Source organism: Azolla caroliniana, unplaced genomic scaffold, assembly GCF_043228905.1.
Source record: "Azolla caroliniana isolate FFs.n. ecotype wild unplaced genomic scaffold, voAzoCaro1.0.p SCAF_12, whole genome shotgun sequence".
Taxonomy (NCBI): domain Eukaryota; kingdom Viridiplantae; phylum Streptophyta; class Polypodiopsida; order Salviniales; family Salviniaceae; genus Azolla; species Azolla caroliniana.
The window spans coordinates 15,666,697-15,679,487 of record NW_028230447.1 but is presented as its reverse complement, the minus strand read 5'-3'; the positions used below and the strand labels follow the sequence as shown (position 1 = coordinate 15,679,487).

At 40.0% G+C, this 12,791-nt stretch overlaps 1 protein-coding gene across 1 annotated transcript; it reads right to left on the bottom strand.

Annotated features, from left to right (window-relative positions):
• Positions 1-5,405: 5,405 nt before the first annotated feature.
• On the bottom strand, positions 5,406-7,324 carry LOC147857239 (uncharacterized). The gene is made up of 3 exons (XM_087328145.1): positions 7,157-7,324; positions 6,940-6,985; positions 5,406-6,801 (listed from the first exon to the last, which is right to left on the bottom strand). The coding sequence occupies exons 1-3, from the start codon at positions 7,322-7,324 to the stop codon at positions 5,774-5,776; spliced, it is 1,242 nt and encodes a 413-aa protein (XP_087184271.1). The 3' UTR covers positions 5,406-5,773.
• Positions 7,325-12,791: the final 5,467 nt, after the last annotated feature.

Below are 12,791 nucleotides of genomic sequence, written 5' to 3'. Positions count from 1 at the left end.
ATTGCAACATTCATTGGTAAAGTTCTTGAACATCGAGAGTCACTACTCACTTTCACACGTATCACGTGAAATGTAATATTTTTGGTCTCATAGGTCATATTTGACCTCCGAAGTCGATAATAGAATCTATCTATCTATCTATCTCTTATGGATGTTACATTCCTCATCAAGATTCTAACTTTTATGCTTGCTTGGATAAAGATAAACTTGTTGCTAATCTAGAAGGTGATATTGCTAATTTCAAATCCAATGGGGAAGTTATTTTCTTTGGTGATATGAATGCTCGTACAAGAAGTTTCCAACTTGATTCACAAGAATCTTTCATGCCACATATCTCAAGGATGCAAGAGGATATGCAAATGTATAGCCGCTCTTCTAGCGATGAAAAATATTCAGACCAATTTGGGAAGTTACTCCTACAAATGTGCAATAGTACAAGATTTGCAAATGGTTTTTCCTATGGCCCAACACTAATGGTTTTACATGTAGAAAAACACAACGGAAATAGTGTGATGGACTATGTGCTACTTTCCTAAGATATTTTCGATTGTATACATAAATTCTCATTTGGTGAATAGACATTGGAATTCGATCATAGGGCTTTATGTATTGATCTCAAATGTATGCATAGGTTTGATTGTGAGAATACATTGTGAGAAGGCCATTGAAAAAATGGTTTGATAAAGAATGTCGTGAAGCTCGAAAGTGCCTTAGGGTTTTGGATGTAGTTAAGGATAAAGAAAATGACCAAAAGCATTTGCATGAGTATAAAAAGCTTATTCAAAGAAAGAGAAGAATATGGGAAGTTACTCAACAATTTCTCCAAACGCAAGAGAAAGCACATGCATGTGCTATATTTTGGGGAAATCTAAAGGGGACACATGTTGAGAGTTATGGTGACTTAACTCTTCATGGCTTGTCTATGCATTGTAAAGATTTATATGAGTTATCTCTTGCCGGAAAGATGATGTATTATGGTTCTTTTTCATATATGTCTCCCTTCTTTACAATTGAAGATATATGCATAGGACTTAAGAAATTGGCCTCTCAAATGGCAAGCAAATCTTCAATGTATAAAGGCTTAAATGCTCAAATGGACGGGAAAGGAAGCACGTGTATGGATAATCGATATGTTTAATGATGCATTGCAACATGGTATGCCGTATGATTGGACTACAAATTGGATCAAACCTTTACATAAAGGTGGAGATGTAAATAATGTAAACAACTATCGAACCATCATGGTTGGCTCATTAATGGCAAAACTATTTGGATGTATATTGGAATCAAAGGTAAGTGTATGGGTTGAAAAAAATGGTAAGAGAGCTTATGGAGAAGCTGACTTTCGAAAACACCATAGCACCATTGATCACCTTGTCACCCTTCGAATATTAATGGAGGAAAGTCGCCTTAGAGGTAAAGGTTTATATTGTTGCTTTGTAGACTTCAAGAAAGCTTTTGATATGGTACCTCGTGAGCATCTTTGGAGGCGAATGGAAGAACTTGAGGTGCGAAGTGAATATATGCTTGCAATTTCCCGAATCTATGAGAAGGTTATATGTTGTGTGCATATGAGAGATAGACTTTCAGATTTTTTCAATAACACTATTGGTGTTAAGCAAGGATACTCACTCTCACCAACATTATTTGGTCTATGCATTGATGAATTGGAAGAAATTGTTACCAAGTTTGTAAAGGAAGAATGTGTTAAAGAAGTTGTCATTCGTAATGTTGTGATTATGCTTTTGCTATATGCGGATGATGTAGTGCTTTTTGCAAATACTTTAGGAGATGCACAAAAGCTTATGAAAGCATTGGATTTTTTTTGCATACATACTAAATTGAGTGTCAATAGCTCTAAAACAAAGATTATGCTTGTGAAGAGCCAAAAAAGAGATAAACCATGCATTATGTACAACAATGAGCCACTTGAATGTGTGGAAAGCTTCAAATATCTTGGCCTTGAAGTTCCTTCAAATCATAGATGGAATAAATGTGCTACATGCCGCTTAGAGGCGTGTAAGCAAGCATACTATGTGTTTGAGAACACATGCAATATTGGAGATATTAAGTGTTGGGTCCTCAAGAAATATCTTTTCGAAACTTTGGTGACACCAGTTCTTCTCTATGGGGTGGAAGTATGGGGCGGTAGCATAAATCTACATGAAAAGAGTTTGAAAATGTCCAAAAACATTTTCTTACAAAGTTTCTACAAGCTAAGAAATAGACGCTCTACACCTTCCTCCTTGAGACAGGATCGCTTCCCATTGAGATCATGGCCATGGAAAGGGTTTTTGAATATATGCTTAAGGTTCAAAAAAGTCCCTCACATCGACTTCCTAAAATTGCATGAGAAGCAAGCAAAAAGATCCAAAAGACGCTTAAAAACAAAATTTTGTGTTCGGGTTGGATGCAAGATATAGAAAAATGGTTTGGTAGATGGGATGCAAGACACTTGCTTCATGATGCATCACTAGATTCCTTAGTAAATGAGGCATTTTTGCAACGCCAATGTATCATGACATGGGATAAATGTAGAGGTTCACGTTTCACACATTATACTACACGTGTTGCATCGATACATGTTAGAGCCCATCCCATTATCTGTCATTTAAACCATTGCTTCCATGTGACTTTGCTCACATGCATTGTAATATGAGACGGGGCATTGGAGCACAAATGATAAGAGTGGTCAACTATGCACCCTTTGCCCTAAACAAGTTCGAGAGTTTTAAGTATCACACTTTGAGACAATGCTCTGCCTTTGATCATATTCGACCATACTTTTCCACACATCTTCAACAAAGCGCAATCCTTGCACGAACTTCTCTCACAACCACAATGTGCACTCTCAATTGTAACATTCATTGGTAATGTTCTTCAACATCGAGAATCGTTGCTCACTTTCACATGTATCACGTGAAATGTAATATTTTTGGTCTCATAGGTCATATTTGACCTCTGAAGACGATAATAAAATCTCTCTCTCTCTCTCTCTCTCTATATATATATATATATATATATATATATCTTAAAAGTATGTTTGTACTAACCACATGCGGTTCTAAGCCCAAATTAGTTCAAATTTCTAATTAACTTGACATGATGCTTCTATGGGGGAGGATGTTCGAGCAGTTCTCCAATTAGATATATTACTCTAAGATGTATTTTTTATTTATTGTGACTTAACTTCATCTTTTAGAAGAAATTGTCATCCATTTCATTATGGGATATTATATGTGTGAGATGATGCATTAACCTCTAGAAACCGTGAATGACGTCATTGAAGTCGGTCGATTCCAAATTTCAACAATAATCAAATGAATGATGTGTGCCTTTCAAGTGTGCCAACTCAAGAAGCAACACCGACATCCATTCCCACAAGAGACAAATGTGAGTAATTGAGTCTCTGACATAATCCATTCGAATATATGGGAACCCATGAAGACTATGACACTCGAACAAATCTTAGTGTTATGTTATCACTCCCATCACACATGAGTGTACCTAATGATCATGAAAAGAGGGCAATATTCTCACCCTTCATAAGAAATTCAAGAGTCTTTTTGAGACAACAATCGGCCAAAAAAATTTAATGTGTTCGCTCTAACAATGTTATAGAAGAAAAATCCAAGAATTTTAAAAGCTTTCCTTCTTTTTCTTGGATGTTCTCTTAGAAGGCACATAATTTGCCCCATCCAAGTTCGATTAGGATATGCTAATGGATGGTTCAACACATTGCCATATGAAACAATAATGCAATAAAAAAGTATACCTCTCAAGACATATTCATTCACAACCACTGATATCATAGGAATGTCACCGGACAAGGTCATATTATGCCAACAATTTGGTTTCAAACCGATTTGGTTTGGACACTCTCAAACTGAACCAAACCAAACCGTTGCCGATTGTTACACATAAATATGCTTTTTGAATCTACACTAAAAGCCAATATGATCAAGATTTTTAGGTTGCATGAGATTTTTATGTTACAAGCCATGCAAATACATTTACATTCAAACCTGTCCAAACTCACAAGAAGCTTACAATTGGTATACATGTCAATCGGTAGAGATCCCTTGCAAAAATGAATCCAGGAGGCTTTATCGTACTATAATCAATCAAAAGAAGGAATTACTCAATGAAACTTTGATGCAAGCATCGTTTCTACAAAGGTTCTTGTAAATGGCATTAACACATACAGCATTTTGAGAAGGTATACAGAATTTTTAGTAAGGTTTTCTAACACCATGAAAATATGAAAGGGTGCACAAATGCAGAATCACGAATGAGTTCATTGTAATAGAGAAATCGGTCCTTTGGTATGTGTTGTTAAACCTGTTATATTGGCGAGCCAATGCTGATCCTCATATAGAAGATGCATCGTTGAGTCTATGCCAGGCAATTTAGTAACTGAGATCTGGCAAACTTCTAGCCAGAATATCAGAACAATAGAAAGAAACATTTGTTCTTACAGTATACAACACTGCTAACAAAACCTTGCCAGTGGTGGAGACTGAAAAACCTAGATTGAATCTTTCATTGCTATCATTAAGCCCAACCTCCCCAATGCAAGAACAGATTAGCTCAATCATTATCCATTGAATACTTTTGACAAAGAAAGATCTCCAAGTGTTAGCGACAAATTATTAAAAGAATAAAAAACCAACAGTTTTCAGTGTAGTCTTGCAAGACGAAACAAGGAGATCCACTAGATGAAATGAAGGGGTATATTAACATATAAGGAAGTAGCTTTGCACATGTAGCTCTCATAAAGTATACCACAATACATTTTGTGTTCCGACGCACATTAGTATGTCATACAATGGCGAACTATAATAGAAGATTTACTAGTTGCAATCAAATATACACGAGAGCCTTGCAAAATAAATCACATACACAATATCGATCAATAGTGCAAATCTAGAGTGCATATCTCAACAAGTTTTCAGTGAATGACGATGTGTTTCCATCAATAGTGCACGTCTAGAGTGCATATCTCAAGTAGTCTTTTCAGTGAATGAGGATGTGTTTCCAAAACATGATCAAATATAAGATGCAAGACCATAGATGTTTGATATGTTTATAATGCCATATATGTTAAACACCACAAATGAAACTAGGTACTACATGCAAGAACTTCCAGGACTAAATGTGAACTATAGATTGATCTTACCGATGAAGAAAAATGGAGAGGGAGAGGAAAAGACTCTACAAAATCTTTGATTGTCAATATAATTACACCATCAAGGAACATATCCGCAGATGGACAACGATATCTATAAAGATTATCACTTTATTTGCCAAGAAAAATGGAGGGGGAGAGAAAACCACTCTACAAAATCTTTGATTGTCAATATAATTACACCATCAAGGAACACATCCGCAGCTGGACAACAATATCTATAAAGATTATCACTTTATTTGCCAACATATGTTCTCACTGTGGTGTCATTTAACCACAAACTCAGAAACAACGGGGAAACACATTACATCAATGAGAAAAAATTAAATCCCAATTATTTTAAACAAGAACTCATTAGCCCCCCCCCCCCTGCTCCTTGCCGTTATATCAAGGTAAGTTGCTCATATGAACAAAACAAAACAAGAGTATGAATGCAAATTTTCTTGATGTGGCAAAAGAAAAAACAAAGGAACCCCATGAAAAAAGTGTGTTCACTCGATCATCATGATTCGTAGACTCAATTCTATTTCATCATGATTCATAGACTCAATTCTATTTCATCGTGATTCATAGAATCAATTCTCTTTAGGTTGGACTAGTATGAGAATCCACATTCGTCGATGACTCTTCTACATGAGAAGCCGGAGAGTGAACGAATTCTCGCATCATCATCCGAGCACGTAAGAGTGCAGCCATGGGGGAATCCAAAGCCGGGCGGACATCAACAAAGAAAGGCCATTCCTTACTCTCATCATAATAGAAATCAATCACATACCTCATCTCCCTGCCCCCTCGATCCACAGTCCAATCATGCCTATCGAATGGCACACCATAGCCCAGAAATTTCTTAAAAACTGCCTTCGGGGTGAGGTCATGAGGCCGCCCTCGGAAATATAACAACCTTGGATCTTCCTCTGCCTTATCGGGATACATCTCACCATACAAACGCTCCCATTGGAGGAGGCGCGACCATGTGGCCTCATTAACAGTGTTATGAGTGGCCACCACTGCATCCATATCCTTCTCCGTAACATCGTCGGCTTTCTTCTTCCTCACAAGACTGTTATAGAACATTTGAGGCGACGGATATAACCATGTCTCGTCGGTGCCCGCTTTGGGGATCGTCGACTTTTGCCTAAAAGTAGAAAGATTCTCTTTTTGACCTGGGGATGGGTCTTGATTAGGGTGTAGCGGCATCCTATTGGCAGGATTGATGGGTTCAGGATCATCAAGAGCTCGTGACCGGCTGGTTGGATCGAGCTTATTGCTTCTTCTTAAGTCAGGATCCGATACATTAGGAATTAAAGATGGTTTATACAAAAACGAGGGCATTCTCCATACCTCATTTCTTTCTGAATTTTGATTGTCGATTCGTCGGCCATATACATCGTAAACATGAGGATGTTTGTACCGTTTCTTCTCTTCTTCTTCTTCTTTCTTTGCCTTTTCTTCTTCTTTCCTTTGTTGAGATCGAGTCGATGCTTCGATAAGCTTTTCCCTCGCCGATCCTGTAACCGGGCAATCTGAACCAGGAAATACCTTGAAGTAAAGATCGTGGACTTTCTCTTGAAATATGCCTTTCTTCTTCTGCTGCTTCTGGTCTTGGTTGGAATCTTCCATCATCGCAGGGAAGGAAAGAGAGGAGAGAAGAAAGAAAAAAACCCTAATCAAAAGAATAATGAAGGAAAGAGGTGCGAATTTTGGGGATTTCTTTTATAAGGAAGCAAAGTCCAGAAGAATCAGGGAAAAACCATCAATGGAATCGGGGTAGCCATCTCTGGAATCCCTCCTCTGTCTCTGTCAATCTGGAATTGGGTGCTTGGCGTCTTGAGTGCAGCAGATGTGGGTAGCTGGATAACCTGTGTGGGGGGTAGAAGAAGAGAATTAGGGTTTCAGTTTGGTCTGATGAGGGAATGTATCTCTCCTAATGATATGATATAAAGTTTGTGTGTGATTTGGGGCCAAAACAAAACTTGTTGGCATACATTCCATCCACTCCTTCTCTTCCTTTCCTTCATATTTGTGTGTGTGTGGGTGTCTCTCATTTTGGTCTGCTATGGCCATGGTGATGGCTATGGCCATGGCTATGGCTATGGCCATGGTGATGGCTATGGCCATGGCTATGGCTATGGCCATGGCTATGGCTATGGCTATGGTGATGGCTATGGCTATGGTGATGGCTATGTCTCTAGCTATGGCTATGGCTATGGCTATGGCTATGGGGATGGCTATGATGATGGCTATGGCGATTGATTGCCATCGGGTGATCGTCACGGGTTTCCGAACACTCTGATTAGAGCCCGACTCTTTTGTCTATAGTGATTGATTTTGATTGCCATCGGGTTATTGTCACGGGTTTCCGAACACTTTGATCAGAGCCCGACTTCTCTTTGTCTGTGCATTTCGCATTACCACGATCGTTTCTCGTGGCCTCGCTCGCTTTTCCTGAGCATAACCCTTTGTGCACGGTGCATGTTACCCCATCGTTCCGACCGTCCCCTTGGTCAAAGGCACTTCGGCCTTGCTCCTTCCGTCACGATCCGCTCTTGCCTTCGTGCGGCCCCATCCGAACATCGACATTGACTACTTCTTGTAGCCCCTCCCCCTAGTACATACGCACATTTAGGCCATTACGTGACCACATTGCATGTTTCCCTCTTCGTCCTCTTTCTTGGTATGCCCTTGCGATAGAGTTGACCACCGTTCGTTTGATTTTTGTGATTGTGTCCTCCGAGTTGAATGTCCTAATCACATCCCAAGGAACAACCTTCATCTTTTCCTGGTCCCCTTGGTCTTCATCATGCACTGTTGTGCTTTGTTTGGCCTCTTCGTCGTTTGTCGTATTGCCCATAGCCACCTCTGTCTTGGCGTTGTTGTCTGTGGTTGTCAACTTAACCGTAAAGGCCTCACACTCGTTATGCTTGCCTCTTCGTCACTTGGTGTTTTAAATGCAATGCGTGCTCCGAAACACTCATCCCTCTCTTCCCTTTCATTTCCGCAACAATGGATAGAGTCGTCATACTACCTTCACCTAATTGGAGACTTGATTTAGCCGCTCTTTCCAAAAGACAAGAATGTAAATGAAAAACATCTTCCCAGATATGCTTCTTGCAAGATGGTCTTCTTAGTAACAAAGAGATTTGTTGACTCTCGAGATGGCCCTTTCCAGTCTTGTGTTATCGTCATTATCCTCGGTCGTCATTTCATCACATGTCGAGAAGGTGACTTGTTCCACACCTTCACCCGTGGTTTCTTCGTCGTCGCTTGAGGTTCCGAACACAATGCGTGTTTTGAAACACTCATCCACTCTTGGGGTGACGTATGTCACTTTCATGTTACCGGCCTCGTCCTTGCCCTTCGTTTCATCACAAGACAAGCAAGTGGCTTGTTACACACCTTCTCCCCTCATTTTATCATTGTCGCTTGCGGTCCTGAACACAACATGACTTCCAAAACACTCATCCTCTTTTGGGTTGTCGTTCGCCTCTTTTAGGTTATCCGCCATATCCTTGGCTTTCGTCTCATCGAAAGACAAGAAGGTGTCTTGTTCCACACCTTCTCCCCTAGTTTTATCATCGTTGCTTGCGGTCTTGAACACAACACGAGTTCCAAAACACTCATCCTCTTTTGGATTGGTGTTCGCCTCTTTCAGGTTATCCGCCTCATCCTTGGCCTTCGTTTCATCGCAAGACAAGAAGGTGACTTGTTCTACACCTTCTCCCCTAGTTTTATCATCGTTGCTTGTGGTCCTGAACACAACACGAGTTCCAAAACACATCCTCTTTTGGGTTGGTGTTCGCCTCTTTCAGGTTATCTACCTCATCCTTGACCATCATTTCTCTGCAAAACAAGAAGGTGGCTTGTTCCACACCTTTTCTTGTGATACTGTGGTTGTATGTACTTGGGCCTTCGTATCGACCACATCATTTGGCTGCACTTTTTCAGATGGTGGCTTCCTCCTCTTCCACACCTTCCCAAGGTTTCAGCTCCATTGTAGGCTTCACTTTGGGCTTGACTTGTCCCTTTAAGCTCTTGTAAGCCTTCCTTAGGAAGGTTGACTCGTCTCGTCCATCGGCATACTCTTCTCACTGCAGCCCAATTTTTTGTGAGTTTGTTTGATCGTCATTGTCCTCGAGTTGGACTCTGATGACCATCAGGCTTTCTTTTTTATCGATCGACTTCATGAACATTAGGACCTTATTCACCTCGACCAATTTTTATGCACACATAATGTAAGCGAGGGTAGGTCACTAGTATTTTCATAAACGAAGGGTATATTCACTAATGTGATTAGATAGAAGGAATGATAGGTGCATGCACTATCATGATCTTGAAAATCAATGAATGGAAAATATTTGAGAAAGGAACATTTATTCAAGGGGCCTAGGTAAAGGTATAAATATGAGGCCTCGCCACCCTCATAAAACACATTACGTCCAAAGGCGGCTATCTTAAGACACCGGTGTTGCGGGCTAGGCTTTCATCACTATGGTTGTGTTATCTCTTCCAAGGTATTAGTCATCCTAATATCTGTCGGTATGGAACATTGGTGGTAGGTTGGCTATGTCTTGATCATAGCTCAAGGGTGGTCAGGTGGAACGGGTTCTCCTATCCAATCTATTTACCTTTCTTTTTCTTTAATTGGTCTATTTTTTCATAATACACTCTTAACACCAATATTTGATCCCCCATCAAGAGTTGAGCAAAACGACGCTCGAACTATAGGAAGGCATGCATGGTGCTTTGGTGGGTCTTTATCGATGCTACCCTTAGGTCAAATTCATATCGACTTCTTTCCCTCATCTCTTCGTAGTCGTACATCTCTAATAGCGCTTCCTCGAAGGATTCCCATGAGTCATGAGCTTCTTGAAGGTTTTCGACCTCTTCATGCATTGGCACGACCACCACTTGACAAAAAAAATTGAGCTTCATTGCCTCATTCACATCTCGTGGAATCCTTTTGGCAATGTAGGCTTTTAAAATTTTTGGGACTTTGTCCCCATTGAAACGACTAACTTTTTTGACCACGCTTTCGACTGCATGTTGAGCCGCTTCTCGTTTTTCTCCTTCTCTTTCGAAACACATCATCATCCTTGACACCATTTCTGTGAAATCTTCTTCTTTCGTTGTCATCCTCCCTTGTAGCTCTTTCATGTCAAGTTCACCAAATTATGTCGTGGAAGGTGAGTCAAGCGAGCCATTGGGACTCTGACTACTACCGTTGACCACGATGCCTGGATAATAGTGTAGTGTTCTTGTGTCACTTCAACAATTGGAGTGTGAGGTAGCCTAACCCTTCTCACAAAATTGTTGACCCGTATCGTTCTCTATTATGGAGAAGAAGACCAAATCTCCGAAGTAGACATAAGTAGGTAAATAGTTAGGAAGTCGACGAAGCCACCGAATAAGAATACTGTTGAGAATCAAGCTCAACCTAGTCTAGTGTGTGAACACACACTTGAGAGTGTATGATCACTCGAGTGCGTAACATATTCAGAGCACTTGACCCTCTTTCGGGTTGCATGCGTAATAGAGGATAGTTACATGGTTCATCCTGCCAGTAGTCATATGGTTGTCTCAAAGATTAAGCCATGCATGTGTAAGTATAAACTTTTTTGTACTGTGAAACTACGAATGGCTCATTAAATCATAGTACCTTGCTACTCGGATAACCATAGTAAATCTAGAGCTAATATGACCCGCATTTATTAGATATAAGGTCGATGCAGGTTTGCCTGGTATTGCGGCCGCATTAATTGTATAGCTTTGCGCCATTCATATTTAGCATAAGCTCCCTTCATCAGGGAGTCGAGTTCTTCAATCTGCTCAATATCTTTCGTACCCTCAGTCTGAGTTACACACTCATTGATGTGCAATTGATATAATGCTTCAGCGATGTGTTGGTTAAATCTCCTTTGAAATATGCATCTTCTTGAGTATTCTATTTTCATCTATCTTGTGTCTTTCTCTCCTTTGCTCTCCTTCTCTCTCACACACACATAACACACCTCTCTAACCTATTTCACTGCACAGAATCACCATCGATTCTTTACATGGTATCAAAGCACTTTGGTAGCTCGATCTAGCCAATTCTCCTATATTGTGTCTACACTGATGATTCAAAGAAATCCAGTTCATCACTATCGTAGTGCCGCTACATAGCTCGTGTTCGAAAGAGAAGGAAAAGAAGAAAGAAATCTACATCGACAGAATGAATACTCAAATGGGGAGCACTCTTCCTAGCAAGAAGTTGGATAGAAACAACTTTGCATCTTGGGAGTACAAGATGCACCAATACCTTGTCGGCCAAGGTTATTGGAGCTACATCAAAGGAGCACAAGAAAATTGACCCGACCCAACGACTCTTGAATACTCAACATGGGAGCAAGCTGCAAGCCGAGTGATGTATTGCTTGGCGACATGTGTTCATGACCACATGCTTGGCTACATTCGAGAAGCCAAGATGCCAAAGGAAGCTTTGGAGAATCTCAAGAAGATATTCGCCGCCAACACAATGGCATGAAAGCTTCAACTCCACCAAGAGTTGAACAACATCCAACAACGGGACATGTCCATCTCGACCTACACCTTGAAGATCAAGGAGATTTGTGACTCGCTCGGCTCAATAAGCGTCAATGTGGACGATGATGATATGGTGCAAGGGAGAATCCTCCCTCTTTCTTTGATCTTCAATCAATGCTATTGGTTGAAGAAAATCATGTTCAAACTAAGAGCAATGCCTCGGAAGGCCACATGCTCTACACACATTCAGATGGAGGAAGAGGACACGACCGAGCAAGAAGAGGCCGATTCGGCCAAGGACGAGGCGGACGAGCTCTGACCTATGAAAATAACTCCCAATTTTGGCAAGAAAGCGGAAACAATCGAGGAACGTTGTCGTAGTGTGAATCACACACTACGTGAAATATGTAAAATACTATATCCGATTTAAAGTATGTATAATAAATAAAATAAAATATTAAAAACATTTATTACGTGCATAGGGCAAGATTCAAACCTTGTACCTCCATGTAAACAAACCCCAACCTTACCATTGTACTAACTTATCCTAAGTGTTCTAAATATAGATTTAATACATATAAGACCTTTATTTACACCTACCTTTATTAAAAGGAAAGTCATGCATTTTTTAGAATGCGTGAATACTTTATTTATAAGAAAAATGTACACCAATAAAAGATGACTCGTGCACATCTAGTGAGCATGAGCACTATATTTAGGAAATAAAAGCATAGCGTAAAAAGGCAACTCATGCAGATTTAGTGTGCATGAACACTTTAGAAAAAGCATGAAGCTATGCTTAGCCTCTGCCATCCTTATATAAGGAGGAGAGAAAGATGTATGGGGGGTTGTTGCTTATTTTACAAGGGTGGATTAATATAATATAATCATGGGATTCACGAATTTGCTAACTATTTTTCTCTCTTAATCTGAGTACTCACTAATACACTATACTCGTGGGATTCACGAGGTTTTCATATCTTTCTTTCTTACAACATATTTCATATTCTTCATTGCCTTAGAATTTTCTTTTCTCCTAGTCGAAAAACCTCAGTGGTTTCCGCCTGACTCATGCAACGAT

Coding starts and splice junctions, on each gene's coding strand:
- LOC147857239 (XM_087328145.1), bottom strand. CDS start 7,324: ATGGCCATAGCCATAGCCATGGCCATAGCCATCACCATGGCCATAGCC. Junction 6,986..7,156: donor AATGTATGCCAACAAGTTTT/GTTTTGGCCCCA, acceptor CCAGATTGACAG/AGACAGAGGAGGGATTCCAG. Junction 6,802..6,939: donor CTACCCCGATTCCATTGATG/GTTTTTCCCTGA, acceptor CGATGATGGAAG/ATTCCAACCAAGACCAGAAG.